Source organism: Eublepharis macularius, chromosome 9 (assembly GCF_028583425.1).
Source record: "Eublepharis macularius isolate TG4126 chromosome 9, MPM_Emac_v1.0, whole genome shotgun sequence".
Taxonomy (NCBI): domain Eukaryota; kingdom Metazoa; phylum Chordata; class Lepidosauria; order Squamata; family Eublepharidae; genus Eublepharis; species Eublepharis macularius.
In genome coordinates, this window is record NC_072798.1 from 85,694,237 (window position 1) to 85,713,524 (window position 19,288).

General features: G+C 43.6%; 1 protein-coding gene across 2 annotated transcripts in view; it reads right to left on the bottom strand.

Annotated features, from left to right (window-relative positions):
- TRABD (TraB domain containing) overlaps positions 1-19,288 on the bottom strand; it is a 39,082-nt gene that overhangs the window by 6,660 nt on the left and 13,134 nt on the right. For both annotated transcript variants that reach the window (XM_054989000.1, XM_054989001.1), the window contains exons 2-8: positions 18,723-18,779; positions 15,033-15,111; positions 13,433-13,599; positions 12,488-12,628; positions 9,361-9,471; positions 7,684-7,823; positions 647-819 (exon numbers count right to left, since the gene is read on the bottom strand). In XM_054989000.1, the coding sequence (XP_054844975.1) occupies positions 647-819; positions 7,684-7,823; positions 9,361-9,471; positions 12,488-12,628; positions 13,433-13,599; positions 15,033-15,111; positions 18,723-18,746 (835 nt within the window). In that variant the 5' untranslated portion in view covers positions 18,747-18,779. The remainder of the gene's footprint in view (positions 1-646; positions 820-7,683; positions 7,824-9,360; positions 9,472-12,487; positions 12,629-13,432; positions 13,600-15,032; positions 15,112-18,722; positions 18,780-19,288) is intronic.

Below are 19,288 nucleotides of genomic sequence, written 5' to 3' on the forward strand. Positions count from 1 at the left end.
TGACATGGGGCTAGATCCATCCATGGAAGGAGTTCCTCTCCATAAACAGGACTGCAAACAAGTACAGGACGATGTCTGTAAAAAACATTCTAGAACAGTAGGAGGCCAAAATGGTGCTTGGCACTATAACACTACTCAGCACCGCCATGAGAAAGAAGATGGAGGGCAGGAAAGGAAGCAGAATTGGGGATGCAAGATACCCATTCGTTTTGAGATCCACAATCTGAACCCCTTATCTTGCATATCAAGGATACCCGGGATTTGTTGGGCAAATTCTGCCAAGAGGAATATCTACAATTTGTGACCTCCCTTTAAAATACACATTGCAGTACTTCTGATGCATATTTTCTATAATTCTCATCTATCTCTAAGTAGTCCTGAGAAACAGATTTCTTATGTCAGAGACGTGGAACTGAAGCTTTTTGTCTTCTTCTGGGTAAAAGTCCAAACTTGCTAAAGGATTACCCTTGAAACAAGGAATCATTCAACTTGCTCTCTCGAATAAGGCAGCTGAGATTGGGTTTCAGTAGAAAGTGCTGTCAAACTAGTTTCGGTTACCTGCACAGACTAGTTTAGTTTTTCTGCGAGGCAGCAGAGTTTATAGTACTGTCACTGGGAAACATCTCATTCATGGACGTCTACGTACCTTCGGAAATACGAGGTAGTTCTGTTCGCTTTGCTGCTTGCTTCAGCATGTAAGTCAAGTAAATATCTCTTTCCGAGACAATTGTCCGATGAAGGTCCGGAAACTCGCCGATCATTTCTGCCATCATTTGTTCCAGCAAATCCTTTTGCTTACATTTTTCCACATCATCTTTACTGAAACAAAGAGTCCTGGTGTCTATAGCATGTTCTCGGAGATTAAAGTAATGTACAAACACTGGCTTGTTTCCTTGCAGTGAAGTATTTTTACCCGCACAGTGCAACTTTCTCACCTCCCCCCTTCTGTAGCAGCCCCAAATGACCCTGAAATACTACTCATGGGCAGCAGTGGGGGGGGGCAGGGGGGAGTGGAATCATGCCCTGTGGCAGGGGTGACCAAACTTGCTTAAAATAAGAGCCACACAATAGACATCAGATGTTTGAGAGCCACACGACATGATGCATTGAAGTGATTTCAGATGAGGAGGTGGGTTTGGGGGAGTGTTCTGAAAGTGATATCACAGAAAAGGGGGGGTTGGTGCAGTATGCTGGAAGAGCCATCATCGGAAGGGGAGGAGCTTGGGAGAGACATCGTGTGACCTTTGACATGGAAGTGACATCACAAAAGTGACATCACATCCTTGCTAGACTTCACCCCCAAAGGTCCCAGATATTTTCTGAGTCAGAACTGGCAACCCCAACATTTTTATTGAAAATATGCAAGACATGGAAAGAAGGAAGGAAAAGAAATGGGAGGGAAAGACATGGAAAGAAAGGAGGAAAGGGAGGGAAAGACATGGAAAGAGAAGAGGAAAGGGAGAGAAATAAACTAGACTAAAATAAAATGTATGGCCACGGCGATACTCAGCAACCTCCAGGAGCCACACAATATGTCTAGAAGAACCACATGTGGCTCCCGAGCCACAGTTTGGCCACCCCTGCCCTGTGGGCAGAAATCCTTCCCTTCATGGAAACATTCTGCTAGATCCAACCTGTTGCTCCCTAATGGCAAAGAAGACCTCCAATTTCTGAAATGTGCCAACACTCATTGCCAAGAAATAGAAATCTCGCTCACTGGTTGGATCCTATGTAAGCATAATTAAGGTCAATTCTTCAAGAGGCAGCTATAACAGAGGTTCTTATTTTCATAATTCCCATGATGTGGCATCACGTGAAAACACACTGTTAAAAAGAATCCAACCCAGTGAGTTATATTCAAAATAATGCAGGTAACTTATACATTAACCACCCCTGCCGCACAATTTAAAACACAAATTATGTAGCTTGTCTCCTGGGGAAGAAAGTTAAAGTTTTGCTGCTGTGACAGTGTTGCCCCTGGTAGAATTAAAGCCACGGTTCTATAGTACGATTAAAGTATAGCAAAATTAACAGCTTATTTCCATTCTTAACATATCCTTACAGAGCTAACAGAACTCCAGTCCCCCATAGTGATTATGAGCACAGAATTGGAGTAGTTCTTCATGAGAAGTAGAAAAGGAATGGTCTAACGTACTAGCTGAGATTCTAGCAGCTTAGTGAAAGAGAGGCAGCCATGGATCTGATCAGTGTGTCTGCTTCACGTGCAATTTTTCCAATGGAAGTTGATCATACACAATGGGGGAAGGCAGGAAAAATTGGTCATCTGAGTCCTCCAACAATGTACAATTATAGCTAGCACACTATACTAATGAAAACTCTGTTCTAGGAAGAGACGTTCGATTTATATACCATGCTTCAGGACAACTTGACAGCCACTCAGAGCGGTTTACAAAGTATGTTATTATTATTATCCCCACAACATTCACCCTGTGAGGTGGGTGGGGCTGAGAGAGCCCTGAGAGAGCTGTGACTGACCCAAAGTGGCTTCAAGTGGAGGAGTAGGGAATCTAACCTGGCTCTCCAGATTAGAGTCCTGCCACTCTTAACCGCGATGACAACCTGTAACAATAAAGTGAATATTTTGCTGTTGGTTGCTTTTCTACAGCCCCTCCACCCAAATACCCTATGTCATTTTATAATACAAACATCAGAATAAAAATCTACTCAAAAAAACCCGAATAGGCACTCTGTATACTCTCTGGATATAGTGGGGTGGGAATCTGGCACAGAACTCACTTTCCAAAGGAATCAGTTTTCCTTTTTTTAAGAAGTCAAAATTGCCTGCTTGCAGAAAAGTAGCCAAGAAACCTACTTGGCAGACATTTCTGCTGAACGTACAAGGAAAAAAAAAGAAAGAGCTGTCAGCCTGAGAGTGAATGGGATGTTTTAGGATGAGTAAAAACACAGAAAGCACATCCTAATTATATCATGTGACCTCTGCGGCCTTGCTTGCTTGTTACAGCTGTGTTGCAGTTTATATCATTCAAGCCAACATGCAGAGAGAACAAGATGCACGCAACTTTAACTAGGCAATTAGGTTTCATCTAACCATTCTTCTTCTAAATTGGCATACAGTGTTCTGGCTTTGTTCAGAGAGTCGCGTCAAAGTGTACTTTACTTGCATATCTTCCGCACAGAACATAAGGTACCTGGCCATTATCAAGGAATAAACCTTTTGTTATTGTAAAAAAAAAAAGGGGGGGGGGAGGACAAAGTCTACCAATCATAGAAATCTGTTAACGCCAAAAGCTGTAGCCCGAAGTGAACCTGAAACCAGAAGCCTTAAGGTTGACTCCCACATTCACATTCATCATGTGTGAGTCCAACCATCAGATGTATTCAGCTCCGAATCAAGAACACACACACAGCTGTAATGTCTGTGTAGTTACTGTGTAATTAACAGAACAGATGCTATATTTAGGATTTATGCTATGAGACACTGAAAAAAAATTAGCTTAACCTCGTAAGTGTAACTGTCTGGCAGAGCCATGCTGACTGGGGAAAAGAGAAGAGTTGGGGGGTGGGAGGGAGATTCTATTAGAGGGAACTCAGGGAAAAATCTGGGGTTGAGAGAGAGAGAGCTACACGCAGTGCCAGTGAAGGAGGACAACGAAAAACCTAATTAATCTGCACCCCATCAATTAATGACTGACAGGAGGGCCCACAAATAAAATTATAGGCCTTACTGCCAACCTGTAACTCTGAGCCTCCAGGCACTGTATTTCATTTTACCTGTGGGATATGTATATTATGTGTGCTTGTGGGCACAGTTCGGGAGTGTGTGTGTCATGGTCAGGTTTTTATTTTGTACCTTCAGCATTTCACCTCCTGTTGCATTAGTTATTTGGTATTTCTGAACTGCAGTCTTCCAGATCTTTCACGTAATTCTTTTGCCCAAAGCTCAAAGAAATGCACATACAGGACAATCTTTTCTGAAACACAGAAATAAACTTGCCCAGATTAGCTTGAGCTCAGAGCTTGGACAGGAGCCCTGTGGCACAGAGTGGTAAGTGGCAGTACTGCAGCCCAAGCTCTGCTCATGACCTGCGTTCAGTCCTGGTGGAAGCCAGGTTCAGATAGCCACCTCAAGGTTGACTCAGCCTTCCATCCTTCCGAGGTCGGTAAAATGAGACCGTTTCCTGGGGGTAAAGTGTAGATGACTGGGGAAGGCAATGGCAAACCACCCCGTAACAAAAGTCTGCCAAGAAAACGTTGTGATGCGACGTCCCCCCATGGGTCAGTAATGACTTGGTGCTTGCACCGGGGACTACCTTTACCTACCTACCAGAGGTTGGAAGTTAAGCGGAGTTGGCCATGGTCAGTATGGGTCTCTCCCAAGGAAGACCAGGGTTGCTTCACAGAGGACAGTGATGGCAAACAACACCTCTGCTCGTCTCTTGCCTTGAAAACTCTATGAAGGGTCGCCATGAGTCAGCTGCAGCAACTGGATGGCATTTAATTATATTAAGCCAGCATCTACAGGCTACTGCAAATGCTTAGGAAGATTTCCCTAAATTAATGGTAGTATATTTAACATTTTCCTAACCATCTAATGGTACAACACAAGCTACAGTCACATGAACTTGTTTCTTACTCCAGTTGGTGCTCGTGTGTTAAACAGCCATGGCCAACTTGACCAACCATACGATTATGATTCCACCAACCTTAGCTTTCGTGTCTGGGATGCGCTGCACTGATTTTACATTTAAAACTGGAGTCTGCCATTGTGTCATCAACAGCCAGTATGCCATACTAGTTACACTGTTGGATTAAGATTTGGGAGACCCAGGGGCAAAACCCTGCCGTATCATGGAAGCTCGCTGGGCGACCCTGGGTCAGCCTAACCTACTTTTCAGGCTTGCTTGAGGACAAAATTGAGGAGAGGGGAACAACGTCAGCTGCTTTGGGTCCCCGTTGGAGAGAAAGATGGGGCATAAATAAAATAAATAAGTAAGTTTCCTACTAAGTTTCAAGTTTTTTGAGAAAGGGTGAGAATAAGAAGCTCAAGATTGCAGCCTGAAACCTGCCCCATCACTTCTCTTTTGTTTCTTTTTTAACATCCAATCTCATAAAGAGGTTCTGAAGAACTTGAAAGATTGCACACTATTGTGTGTTATTTTGGTCTTAACAAAAAGCTACAGCTTGGCTTTTGTTTTGAGGGCTTTCTTTGGACCAATGGGGCTACCTGGAACTTGATTTCATTTTATATATAGTTCACCTTTCCCGCTGAGATTCAATACAGATTACACAGCGTAAAGCAATTCAAATACCATGAGACCGCTAACAAGCAATACAATAAAACTAGCATTACAAAAATTAGGAACAATTCAGGAGAATGTTAGACATGTGGGCTGGAACTGTACGGCCATCCTCTTTAAAAATAGCTGCTAATTCACCCACTTCTGGAAAGTTATTAATGACTTCTGTTTTTATTAGGATCACGATAAAAACTTGCAGAATATTCTTTGGGCCATCTCTTTTGTGGCATATACCTGCACACATGGATTTATTTCAGGCATTAGCATGTTTATATTGTACAGGAAGTTGTATATTGTATAGCAAGTTGAGTTTTGTTGTATATTGTATTTCAAGTTGAGTTTTCTAATGGCTGTATTTGTCATTTGGTTCTTTGCTGACATAACAAAATATATAAATGGCTTATCCAGCAGCAAAGATTGATCTTTTGGGCATAGGTTTGTTAGAGCCCACTGTTCCTTGTACTCAAAAATATATCCCCCATCAAACGGAATGTTTTAAATCTACTCTGACAGAGGTTCAACAAACAAAAGCATGCTGTAAATACAGCCAAACATTGGAGAAGGATGTTGTGAAAGGGGACACTCAACAGTTAAGAGATGCTACAGAAACCAATGACCATCAACATTTGTTCCCGAGTTATTCCTCTTTCCTGTAAGAAAACTGATTTCTTTTATGTGGCTCCTCTTGTTCTATTTGCCTCATGTGTAGGCCTCAGAAAGTCTTCTTTGATTTGGACTTTTCCTCTTTTTAAAAAATAGTTCTGCATTCTGGATGTTCCCTCAGACTATTATAAAATGTTTTTGTGGTTACACACTATTTCATCCCTCACCCCAAGCCTACTTTGAAAGTGTTCCCAATCCCCGTTTTTATTCCCTTCTCCACAACTCTGCTTTGAGGCGTTAAGGCCTACTATCTCAATTGGAATTCAAATATTTCTACCTATCATTTGCTACATATTTTCTGCTCAGCCTCTGTTCTTTTCACCACCCTGCTGACGTTTATTGCAGCCAGATATAAACCCGGAGCTTTTTTCAAAAATAAAGAGAGATGATTTTGCTGCATACTTGCAAGATTTCCCATCCTGTCCTCAAGTACTAAATCCTTCCCTCCTTTGGCTCCCAATGTGTCCATAAACAGAATACCAATCCTAGTAATGAGGGAACGATAACGTTATTCTTTTGCTAAATAAATCCTATTCATTCATTAGCCATAAGAAGGAATTAAGATGGTACAGTAGGAAGCAGGGGTGTGCAACAAAAAAAGATTTGGGTTTCCCGCTTTGGAATTTCCAAAGCGGGGAAAAAGAGTTGGAAATAAGCGAAATCGCTTATTGGCTCACATCGGTATGCTCCATAAAGATTCGGAACACACCAGAAAGCAACGCTTTTCTTGCCACTTGCAGCAGCAAGAAAAATGTTGCCTTCAAACTTCCCACCCTGATGCTTATTTCACCCAATAGGAGGGGAAGGAGGGAACCCCCTTGTCCCCCTCCCATCAAATGAAGTAAGCAGTAGGGCGCTTTAAGTTTCAAACCTCGGCACTGCTTGCTTCAGCTGACAAGCAGGGTAGCCTACTCCTTGCCTGTCAGCTGAAGCAAGTGGTGCCGAGGTTTGAAAGCGCTCGTTTGGAAAGGGGCACTTTAACTTTCAAACCCTGCTGCCTGCTTCAGCTGACAGGCAGGGAGCAGGCTGTTCCCCACGTGTCAGCTGAAGCAAGTAGTGGGGTTTGACTTTAAGATTTCCGAAGTGATCCGAATCCGGAAATGGGCCAGCAATGCTGGGCCTGATTTGGGAATCCCAAATCTTTCCTAATTGGGTCTGATTTGGGTGTTTTTTATGAATCAGAATCCGCAATTGCACACCCCTACTAGGTAGTGTTAAAACTGAAGATGGACTATCTAATTTATTACTGAATTATTTGCCTATGTTGGATTAAATTCTATCAGAACAAGCAGTGCACAGGTTGCTGGCAATTCCTGCAGGTTAAGGGCTTGCTCTAGAGATCAAAGTCCTCCCCTTATGAAAATAAAGAGCACATTTCTAGCCTTCATAGCTGCAGAGATGTTTAAAAAGTGATGACAAAAATTAGAAAGGGGTAAGTGATATGAATCCTATCACCCCGGAGTACTTCAGGAGAGGAGTGAAGAAAGGTACTGTGTTTGACAATTCTGCCCCCCACCGTAGATGTGTAAAGCACACCTACTTCTGTTCTTGGGTGTCTGCTGATCCCAGAGGCGGCATGGGGGGGGGGGAAGGGGGGGCGGAATCAGCAGAAGAGTACATAAATATTTCAAATAAACATTTTAAAAAATAAAAGAGGTTCTAGTGTAGACCAAGTGCTGTATACATGCCCAACAATTCCTATGAGCTGACCGTTTAGGCCTGAGAGGCTTGAGATTCCTACCTGATAGGGTCCGAGAGGAAGCACAGGCCCCAGGCAAGCTTGACCTTTTGCCAGAAAGAAAGCGCAGCAATGGCTCTCTTGAATGTAACTGGGATTGGTCTGTCACCAAGATGAAACTTGCAGAAAGGAACTTTGCCAGCCTGCAAGAAGCATGTTAGCCCTTAGGTTACCATTATATACAACCGGAGGTTGGTTTGTTTATAGCCCGCCTTTTTCACTGATACTCAAAACGGATCACACAATATGAGATTAGTACAATCCATATCAAGTACATTTCCATACAGTATCAAGGCATTTCCATAAACAATGCCATAGGGTAAATAGATACAAGTTTAAAAAGACATAGCGTTAGCAAGAATCCAATACAAAGTAGAAGAAAATACTGAAACAGAACATAATCACTTCTAGGATTGATATTAGACAACAAAGCAAACAAAGCACAGGTAGTACACATTTAAAGCAACAGATTGACAAAAGCATGCTCTTAGAGCTGAAACAGATGAGATGAGTTCCCTCAATTCAACCTGAGTTGAATTGCCTCAAGGTTTGACGGGAAATGTAGGCATTTCTCCTTCCCGTCGCTCAGAGGAGGAGGGGGGAGGAGGAGGGCTCCTCTCGCCCGGCCGCCGCCGTTCCCAAGCGCGAGGGACTCGAGGAGCCTGGAAAGTGGTGGGGGGATGCTCTTAGGCTGGGGCGCGGTGGCGGCGGCGCTCTTGCTGCCGCCGCCGCCTCTCTCGTCGCTGGAGAAGGAAGCCGAGAGGAAGGAGGACGAGAGGAAGAGGCGGGGGCGGGGGGGGGGCGGCTGCAGCAAGAGCGCCACTGCCGCCGCGCCCCAGCCTAAGAGCATCCCCCCACCACTTTCCAGGCTCCTTGAGTCCCTTGCGCTTGGGAACGGCAGCGGCCGGGCAAGAGGAGCCCTCCTCCACCCCCTCCTCCTCTGAGCGAGGGAAGGAGAAATGCCTACATTTCCCGTCAAACCTTGAGGCAATTCAACCCAGGTTGAATTGAGGGAACTCGTCTCGTCTGTTTCAGCTCTTATACTGACAGTAATATGATCATATTGTAAGTATATTATGATAAAAACACTAAAATTGCATCTCAAGCAATTTCTCTTCAAACTAAAATTCTGTGCCACAGTGTAAATCAGGAAAAAAACCCACATTTTATGATTTCAGCCTACTGGCATATTTGATCCATTCTGTTATGTGTCTACAGGGACCGAAATAAATATCTGAAGGTTCCGTTTCACTAAAAACTCACCTCCTTCTAGAATATTCCAATGGAAGGAGATGCATCAGGCTCAACTTAACTAAAAGATGTTAATTTAGTAGCTGAGGTATGGGATAAAGTGAAATAAAACCTTTCCCAATCTGTTTAACATCCCTTTCAGCTACAAAACCCACTGTGTAAGTTTTAGCTTATTTACTGCTGTGTACAGTAACAGTTCTCACTGAAAAAAATGAAGACAGACATAGAAACAAGAAGCATATTTGATTACTGACAGTAACTTTTCAGACGTTGTTTCAGGTTTGAATGAGTCACAAAAGAATGCAACCAAAAGGAACGTCAAAGCGGTTTCTTCAGCGACAGCCTCCTGCTGTTCAGTTGGCATTTTTGCTTCACAAGACATAGCCAGTTGCCTTCCCTCTCCCCGCCGCCTTTTTTGAATAATCTCACCTCTTTGAAAGCCTCCCTGAACTCTCCTCCAGGAGCCATCCCCAGCTGCTCCGTGATGTGCGCCGACACTTTCAGCAGAAGCATCTGCATTAATCCAGACATGAGTCCATTCTAATGGGGGAGGAAGGGGGGCGAGAGAAAGCATTTTTCAAAAAGGAGAGTGCTTCACCTGTATGGATGACCAGAGAACAGGACACACTCACACGGTGCCATCAGCAGCAGCGAAGAAACATAAATTAGTCTGGTGAAGGGGGAGGAGGGGAAATGCCCCACCAGCTGGTGAACGGGGAGGAGGGGAAATGACCCACCAGCTCTGGCTTTCAAGCTGACTTACTGCTCAACATGTTTTGCATTATTTCAACCACCGCTATACAAGATGGTTGCTTAAAAGTTTTTTGGTAACCTGCTAAGGAAGAAACAGGATATAAAATAAAAATAGTGCTAAGTTAGCCCACCCAGTTAATGCTCAGTTTCCCACCTTGCCCAGACATGAAAATGTGAATAGCAAGATTTAATTCAAAGGGCAGGTTCTTGGAATTAAGGTGCATTAAAACATATGGATAGCTGCCAAATAGAGAAAAACAAAGTCAGAACATTATTATTTGTTCCATTTAGAAATGCATTATCTACAGTGGGTACATGTGGCAGAAAAAACTGGCCGTCCCCAAAAAATTCATTTAAGCATTCTGGAAAGTTCTACACATGGAAATAATTATGGCTAGATTAAGAGTGTCCTCTTAATCAGCATAGAGAAATTATGCTGGGTGGAATCCTGTGATCAGAAATACTCAAGGAAAAGGGAGTTCAAGATGGGTGGGATTCTCTTAAAAGCAAAATACTGAAGGCACAATCACAAATGAGAAGGAAAAATGGGAGGAACCTAAAGAAGCCAAGGTGGCTCCATAAACGCTTTCTCAAGTTCTGAGAACTAAACAAGGCACATTTAAGGAATGGAAGATGGGCCACATAACCAAGGATGAATATAAACAAATTGCCAGTGCTTGAAGGATGAGTGTTAGAAAGGCTAAAGCTTAGTAAGGCTAGCAAGAGATACTTAATGCAACAAAAAAGGGTTCTTGGGTTATGTTCAGAGCAAAAAAATAACAAGGAAGTCATAGGCCCAACTGCGGGGAGAAGAAAGTGGAATTTTAACAGGTGATAAAGAGAGGGTAGAACCGCTCAATTCCTGCTTTGGCTCAGTCTTATCTTGCAAGGGAAACTGTGCTCAACCTGGCAAAAAGAGAACACATGATGAAGGAAGGGAGTTGCAGCCTAGGAGAGACGTAAGGGTGGTATGTAAACACCTAGCCTCTTTAAAATGAAATCAAGCCCTCAGGGCAGGATGAATTGTATTCTAGGGTACTAGAGGAAGTCGCTAATGCAATTTTGGAGCTCTTATCATCTTTGAAAATTCTTGGAGAACAGGTGAGGTGCCAGAAGACTGGAGGCTGGCAAATGTTGGCCCCCATATTTAAGAAGGGAGAAAAGAAGAAGTACTGACCTGTCAGCTTAAAGTCCATACCTGGAAATTTTTTAGAACAAATCATTCAACTGTCAGTTCTTGAACATTTAGAAAGGACAGCTGTGATTACTAAAAGACAGCACAGTTTCCTCAAGAACAAGTCATGTTAGACTAAATGTATCTCCTTTTTTGAGAGACTAACAATTTGGATGAATCAGAGAAATGCTATGGATACAGTTGATCTTGATTTCAGTAAGGTTTTCAATAAGGTTCCGCATATTTTTCTTGACAAGGTGATAAAATGTGGTTCCTCATCCTCTTATGGAATGCCTCAGGGATCTATTCTGGGTTCTGTATTGCTCAACGTCTTTATAAATGACTTGGATGAAGGAATAGAGGGGATGCTCATTACATTTGCAGATGATACTAAACTGGGAGGGGTTGCAAATACAGTAGAAGACAGAATCGAGATTCAAGGTGATCTCAGCAAAGCTGGAAAACTGGGCTAAAACTAACAAAATGAGATAAACGTAAAGTTCTGCATTCTGGAAAAGAAGTTGGCAGGTCATTTGTATCTACTCAGGAAGGTTTCCACACTGTGACACTGAGAGATCCCTGTCTTTTGGTGCTACACCTCTGAAGATGCCAGCCACAGCTGCTGGCGAAACGTCAGGAACTACAATGCCAAGACCACGGCAATACAGCCCGGAAAACCCACAGCAACCATAGAAAGGGATGAGCTCGTGCTAGGCTCTCGTGGCCCTTTCTTATATTCTGACAACTGTATCAAAATGGCGTTCCTTTCCCCCAATATTCACATAAGGTTATAAACTCAATCCCCGCTTGCAAACATGAGGACAAAAAAGGATTCACTGTGAAGGGGGGGGGGAGAAGAGGCGATGGGCAAGCTGCCAACAACAGCTTGGCCCGCTCTGCTCACGGGAAAGCCACTGAAGCTTGGGCTGCATCTTCGTGAAAGAAAATTTGCTTGTATTTGCCGTTTGCATTTCCCCCTGGCTGCCCTGCACAGCACCCAGCTGATTCCTGGTATCCCAATGCAGAGGGAGGGAGCAGGCGTTGCCAGGTGCCATTTGCAGTCAACTTGAAGGAAACAGGCTTCACTGGTAGTGAGGGGGAATGCACTTGCTCCTTTAAACCAACGGGTCCCTTGGACTTCAAACCGATCTGCACATTCTCCTTTGCAAATATGTCTTACGTTTTATCGTACCAGCGAGTTGTATTAGGCAATAATACAACTCCACATGCTTCAATGAATGAAAATGCTAAGGACCAAGCTAGATGATACGGTGGTCCTAGGGCGCCGCTGTCATTTTACTGCTGGAATAGCTACTATATATCAACAACTCTGGATTCAGGAGAAAACAGTGCAAGGAGGAAATAGGAGTTCCCTCCTCACCCTGCACTGTGGTCCACACCTGTTTGTAAAGTGAGGGACTTCCAGTGGTAAAATGGCTGCAGTGTCCCCAGGGATTGTCTAGTATGGCCCTTCAACTGTGCAATAAATCTACCCAAGCACAATCACTGCATATCCACTGGAATCTCAGCAGCGGGGTTCTAAAAAGACAGAAAAACCGTTCTTTCACTTGGGCTCCACTGCATTTCTTCATGCTCACAGACGTAGTTTTTCCATCAAGGAATTCATACCTGCTTTATAGCTTGCTGAAGTTTCTCCAGATTGATTTCTTTGGCTTCCTTTAGTAATGTCCTCTCGTCCATTTTTAACATAGAAACTCTATACTGGCATAGCTCAACCACGACCACGTCAGGCTGGACTTCTTGTATGGTCTGAAAAGAGATGGATTCTGTTATGTGCTTGCGAGCAACATTAAAAAGCATTCAACGCAGTGCCTTTTTTCAAAAATAGAAGTAAGTCTGCAAGTATACAGTAGCCAAAATCACAATTCACAAATCGCAGGGGAAGGGGAAACCTTAATAGCCTTCTTCCCACTCTCTACTGTTGGCTCTGGCTCCTCTGGGATCCTGTTCGCCACCACCTCCACAAATTTCTGGCACCATTTTGGACTGCTGTAGCAGCCACAATGGACACCAAGACACCTGCCTCAAGGTAGGTCATGGGGTTCTTACCCTGGCATTATCTGTTTACTTAGGAAATCTGTATGCCACCTCTCCAGGGAAAATGCCTGAGGAGGCTTACAAAACAAATTGGTCTTCCTACTCTTTGGCATCAAATTTGGTATCCATTATAGTTGCTACAGTGACCAAAATGACTCCCGAACTCCAGGCAGTTGGCTTTTTTTCACGACTTTTCACACAGAGACATCACTAGCAATGCGGGGAGGGGTGTGTGTGTGTGGAATTACACAACTTTAGATTTTTCTGGAAACCCAGAGGCTCCCTTTGGCCTACAGAATCCTCAATGGTAGTGTTAGCTGGCTCTGTTGTGCAGATTTGACTATTCCAAAGGCAACCACACCCTTGGGAATTAGACACAGCAATGTTATACTTTCAGCCACAGTTGCAATTCATCTCCTTTCTTTTGAGCATTACAAATAAAACATACAAAGTTCTTGAAAGCATTTCTGCATTGTGAAGTAGAAAGGGGCGATCACATTTTACGTAACCAGTTACCTTCACTACATCTCTTTTGCTGCTATCACTGAAGTGGGCGGTACCAACCACGTACACTTTAGAACCCTCCTCCGTGGCCAATTCTGTCACAGTACTTGGAAGGCTAGGCTTTTTCTGCCTCCTCTTCATCTTCATCTCCAGAAGTATGTTTAAGGCATCTGCATCAGCTATACACATTTTAAGAAAAAGACAAGATGTCAATGAACTGGAAGAGAACATACTAAAATGTTTCTATGAGGACAGAGCCAAATATTTACCCACAAAACAAAAAGCCTGAGGGTGGAGAGGAAGACAGGGAGTGGGGGGGGGGAAGTATCACAAAACGGATTCCTTGCTTACAAATTTTGTGCCCCATTCAGCCCTTGCATACTTTCCTGATCTGCAGCGCCAGTGCTGTTTAAAATTAAAATCCGGAAGGAGCACAGGGGGGAGGACTTTCTCACAAGGTGATCCCGACCAATTACAGACACCATACTGGACATTGCATCATCATGCAGCCAATCATATATGGTTGCACAATGTTTCCACAAAGTACAGAGTGAGCATAATACTTCTTGCTCTCATTCTGAATGGGTAACCGCCAGCATACTACTGGTAAAACAAAAAGAGCGTCCCACAAGGGCAATGTCTTTCACAAGAACCCCCCCCCCCCGCTCCCCCCCCCACACCTCTGCCTTACTTTAAGCACTTGTGGGAATTCCCGTACTACACAGCATTAATTTCACATTACTCTAATTCAGATCTTTTCAAGATTTCTATACAGCAGCTCTTTAGTTATGTGGACCAACTTTGTAGTTCAACATCATCAATGTCCTCACAAGGAAGTAACTCCATAATTATCTATTATGCTTGGTACGTAGGACCCAGACAAACTGTTCAAGGCACCAGTCCAAGTTGCAGCACCAAAACAAGCGGTATCAACAACAGCATAGGTTCGATGGTATTAAAAATAACTGACAGTGCAATCCTAAGCAGTGTAACACCCTTCTAGGACTATTAAAGACAATAGGCTTAGAGGGGTGTATGTCTGTTTAGGATCGCAGTGCCCCAAGCAAAGGCAAGGGACAGAACCCTTTCTGCTGCTGTGCTAGTCTTCTGTTCTCAGTCAGTTACTTATGAAAAAGGGGTGCTCAAAACTGGACTCCATCGCCTGCGGTTTGAAATGTGTAGTTCATTTTTCTGCACTCCCAAGTTAGACCAAACACACACACACGCACGCACGCACGAATGGAGATAGAAGGGGTCCATTCCAGCTTTAATTGCTTATGTTCTTTCAGCATGGTTTCAGCTCTGTATTGGATTTTTGCTTGTTTTCAAATCTCTGCAGATTTGCATTTACACACCCTGCTGCATTGTTTATTGATCATAAGTTTATTGATCATAAGTCAATATGATTAGCTGTTGATCATATTGACTTACGATGTGTAATCCGCCTTGAGTCTCTGTAAGAAAGGTGGACTATAAATAATGTAAATTTATAAACAAATGTCTTTCATTAAAATCACTAACTACTTTCAACCAAAAGACTCTTTGTTATACTCTGTAAAACTGTAACTTTTAAACAACCAGGTTAAGAACATACAAATATTTAAGGACATACAGATATTTGGTGCTGTGTCTGAAGCATCTTTTGATTCATCTCCTTGGACATCAGCTGAAGATGCTCGTTCTTCGGCAGCCTGTGAGGAATAATAAAACACAAAAAATGGGGTGGGGAAGGCATTTTAATCTTTTTTTTTGCATTCTTCATACTAATCAATTCACAAATACACAAACAAACCAGGAGCTGATAAATTTAACACAGAAAGTGATAAAAGTCAAGTTGCACGCAGCTTTTACAACATCTTTCACTCTGGAAATCTGTCCTACAGAAGTATCTCTGGAGCTCTGTGCAGATAACACACCTGCATGTTGACTCACCATGCAGGGAGGGAGAACAGGCCCCCCTCCCCAGCAATCACTGAGCCATCTGCACAGAGCGAACGCACACAGGAAGTGACATTATGTGTGTACATATACACGAAGGCTGTGGGCTCATGAAGCTCCCCTCCCCTAAGAACAGCCAGCACCACCTTCAAAGCAGGCACCTGATCTCTGTCAACCTTGGAAATCTTCCTCAGAGGGAATCCAAGCACATGCTAGAGTGCAGGATTAAGATCAGGTTTTATCAGAGGGGGTTGTATTTGACCCCACTCTGCCATGAAAATTTGCTGGGTGATCTCACTCTCTCTCAGACTAACCTACCTCACAGGGTTGTATTTGTGAGGATAAAATGAAAGAGGGGGAAATAATAATGCATGCTGCTTTTGGTTCTCCCACCGGAGAGAAAAGTGGGGGATAAATTTCTAAATAAATATTCTTCATACAGCAGGGTTCCCCAGTGTGGGGCCTGAGGAGAGCACAGTGCCCACCAGTACTTTCCCCAGTGGCAGCTGAACTGTTCAGAAAGTGGGCGGGGGCGCTGTAAGGCAGGGCTTGTTATTGGCTGCCATTATTCAAATGAAAAGGTTTTCCACGGCTGCAATACCAGCTGCAGCGACTGGAGGATCAGAAGGACTAGTGAGCATCCTGCCTTACGGTTCAATTCCCCCGTTAGGCTTTCCTTTTTATTTCCCCTGCTCTTTCTTCCTTCCTTCTGATGTGCTTTCCTTCGTTTCTTTTATTCCCTTCCTTTGCAAAGCGAAGTATAACTTCTGACACTGCTTCCTGGGGCAGCTGTTCTGGTGTGGCGCTCACCATCCCCTTTCAAAATTCCAAATACTTGCAGGCTCCAAAAGTTTGGGGACCCCATCAGAGGATAATGGGCAAAAGCACAATTAAGCATTTTAAAACACCAGTGAAATTTAAATCAGATGTGAGAGACTTGATTCGGTTATATACAGGCACATGGCTATCAAAGGAGGAGGAGGAGCTCAACACTAGGCGGGCTTTGTGCTTTTTATCTGCGGCTTCCTTTGCTGGGGACAGTTTAGTGCTCTCACTGGATTCCTTTGTTACGTCCTGCTTCTTTGCGTTATATGGTGCAGACTGCCTTGACAGACGTGTGGGCTTTGATGGAAGGACATTGTAGGCTTTGGGTATTATCATTGTTTTTTAATTATTTTATTGGACTTTTAGTCCACTCTCCCCGCAGAGCAGGCTCAGAGCGGAGTACAACATGGTAAAAAAAATGGTAGCAATTACACTGTGTTTTACATCATCATAATACAGCGCACACAGTGCGCCCCCATTCTCCAAATATCAGGGCCCGTGGGGCACGGTGACCATCCACCTGTTGGCAACCTAGAACGGGAGGGCACATGACCCTCCCCAACTAGTGGAGGCCGGTTGGAGAACTCGCTCACCTCAATCCCCATAAGCCTGTTGGAACATCTCTTACTTACAAGCCTGACGGAACAATAGTAATTCCCACTGGGTTTGGATCTCCAAAGACAGAGTTTGGCCCAGGTGGGTGCCAGGACCGAAAAACCCCTGGCCCTAGTTGAAGTGAGACGAATCTCTTTGGGGCCAGGGATCACCAGAACATTCTCTGGTGAACATAGGGTGAGAGAGTTCAATCTTCTGAGACCTTCTTTTGCCATAAGGAAAGTACTCTTAACAGCCAAGTGAATAAGAGTACTCTTTCTAGATGCACAACCATCTTATACCTCAAATGCCATATGACAGAAGGTTTGATGGTTTCTTGGGAGCCACACACCACTCCAAAGGACTGTCTGCCCACTTATCAAATTGCACTGCTGCTCCCAGCGGGAATTAAAAAGGTATGAGGGGAAGAATCTTGGTAGAACCCAAGCCCGGATTGATAATCGAGTGATAATGAAGAAACCTGACCAAGACGACATGGCAGGCTGCTGCCAACTTAGTTTTACACCAACTCAGCAAACATTTCTGAAATATAGGCATGTGTTTTTACACTCCGTTATCAAGACAGGGGAACTTTACCAATGATCTGAATAGAACTTGTTCTCCCCTAAACTTGGGGATTGTCCCTAATGTAAGTCTCCCAGTAGTAACTCCTGGCTCCCAATTTACGTAGAGCCTTTTCTCTGACCAGATTTAATGTTCTTCCTTCAGCCATTTTATCTGGTAGATTCCATGGGATTCCTTATTATAGCAGGTGTTGACTTGTTTGATGGGCTGTGTTGAAACTGTTTCCCATGTTCTTCTCCAGTGCTCTTTTTATCTGGCGCTATGCCGGGATCTTCTACATCCTATATTAGCCCAACTTGCAGAGTTTTCTGATGATTTTAAGGTTCAGTTTCTGCTTGACAACCCAGATGGGGAAATAACTGAAATAGTAGCAAAGTTTCTCTACAGTGCCATGGCTATACGCCCTGACAAGTAATATTCTATACTGGTTTTGCTGCACTGTTGCCCTGCTCCTATCAGTAATTTTAATCTCATTCTGTATGGACTCATTTCTGTATTTAATATCGTATATTCTAGGCTTGCTTGCTTGCTACCAATGATCTGATATCTCCACAGATGGGCAGGATTTGAGTCCAGTGGCACCTTAGAGACCAACAAGATTTTCAAGGTATACGCTTTTGAGAGTCAAAGCTCCCTTCATCAGATACCCTGAAAATCTTTTTAGTCTCTAAGGTGTCATTAGACCCAAATCCTGCTGTTCCACCATGGATCAACACAGCTGAAGATCTCCTCAGATCTTTAATACACCCTTCAGTTAAATTAACCCTTTCCTCTCACATCCAGCTTCCAACCTCTGAGAGAGAAATCCTCAGCAGGTCTACTCAGAAGCTTGACACTCTCTCAAACTCGTGTAATTCGTCTTGTGTAGTTCGGCTCTATGTAAAACCCCACTTGTCAGATCTTAACCTTTCTTTCCCTTCATGCCCAGCTCTTATCTGATGGTTCAGATTGGCTCCTGTACTGCTGAGGTAAATCTCTGTCCTCTCCCTGTCACTGTAGGTTTCTCAAAATTCAAGCAGATGACACTAGCAAGAAAATGCTGAGTAGAGAATTTCCACCCACACTTTTGATAGCTGAGAGAACAGGACGGTACATAGGAGGAGTGCGTGAACATAGGCCTGAAGGCTCAGAACCAGTTCTATACTGGGAATGAAGTAATGGCTGGGATAAAGCAGGCAGCCACGCTCCCACACAAATCTGACAACTGTAGTTGTTGCCCATAAAACTGCCCTAAACCAGTTTTCTCTCTGGGGTGCTATGGCATGCTTTGGTTTTTTATTTCTACAACTCTTTAGAAATGTTGCTGAACCCAAACAGACAATACTAGCTACTTTGGATGTTGCTGCTCTCAAAAATTTACCTCCCGAGACTGGTCACCCTGCATCGCTGGAACGTCCTTTCAACAGTCAAAGATAACCTGTGAAACAGTAGGGAGAATATGAAACACCCAAGGGTGAAAAACTGGCAAAGATTAAAGCATTTATTTTTTTAAAAAAAGAACTAGTGGTTGCTGTTCTAAAGTAGCAGAGGCAAGATGATGCTGTTCCAGTTGGTGGGAACAAACTGTTGTAAGACAAATGGAAACTTCTCGCTTCCTTATGTTCGTCCAATTCTGAGAATTCTTCTTTGATTACTTTTCCCCCACACAGGCTGAACCAACAGACTAGATCAAGATCTCTCTGGTAAGCATGCTTGTGACCATTACTAGGGCCAGCACTACAAGATCGTCTAGCGAAGCACTACTGAAATGTTCGGCCTGCCGTTTAACTGGGGCAGAAGAAAAGGAAGAAATATTCATCAAGACAGCATTGAACACCTATGTGTTTTTTTCAGACAGACATCCACTCCCAGATTTCAATGCATTTTACGTTTTGCCAAATGAAAGAGGATGAAATAAAAGTTGAAATCAGAAAACGAATTTTATAG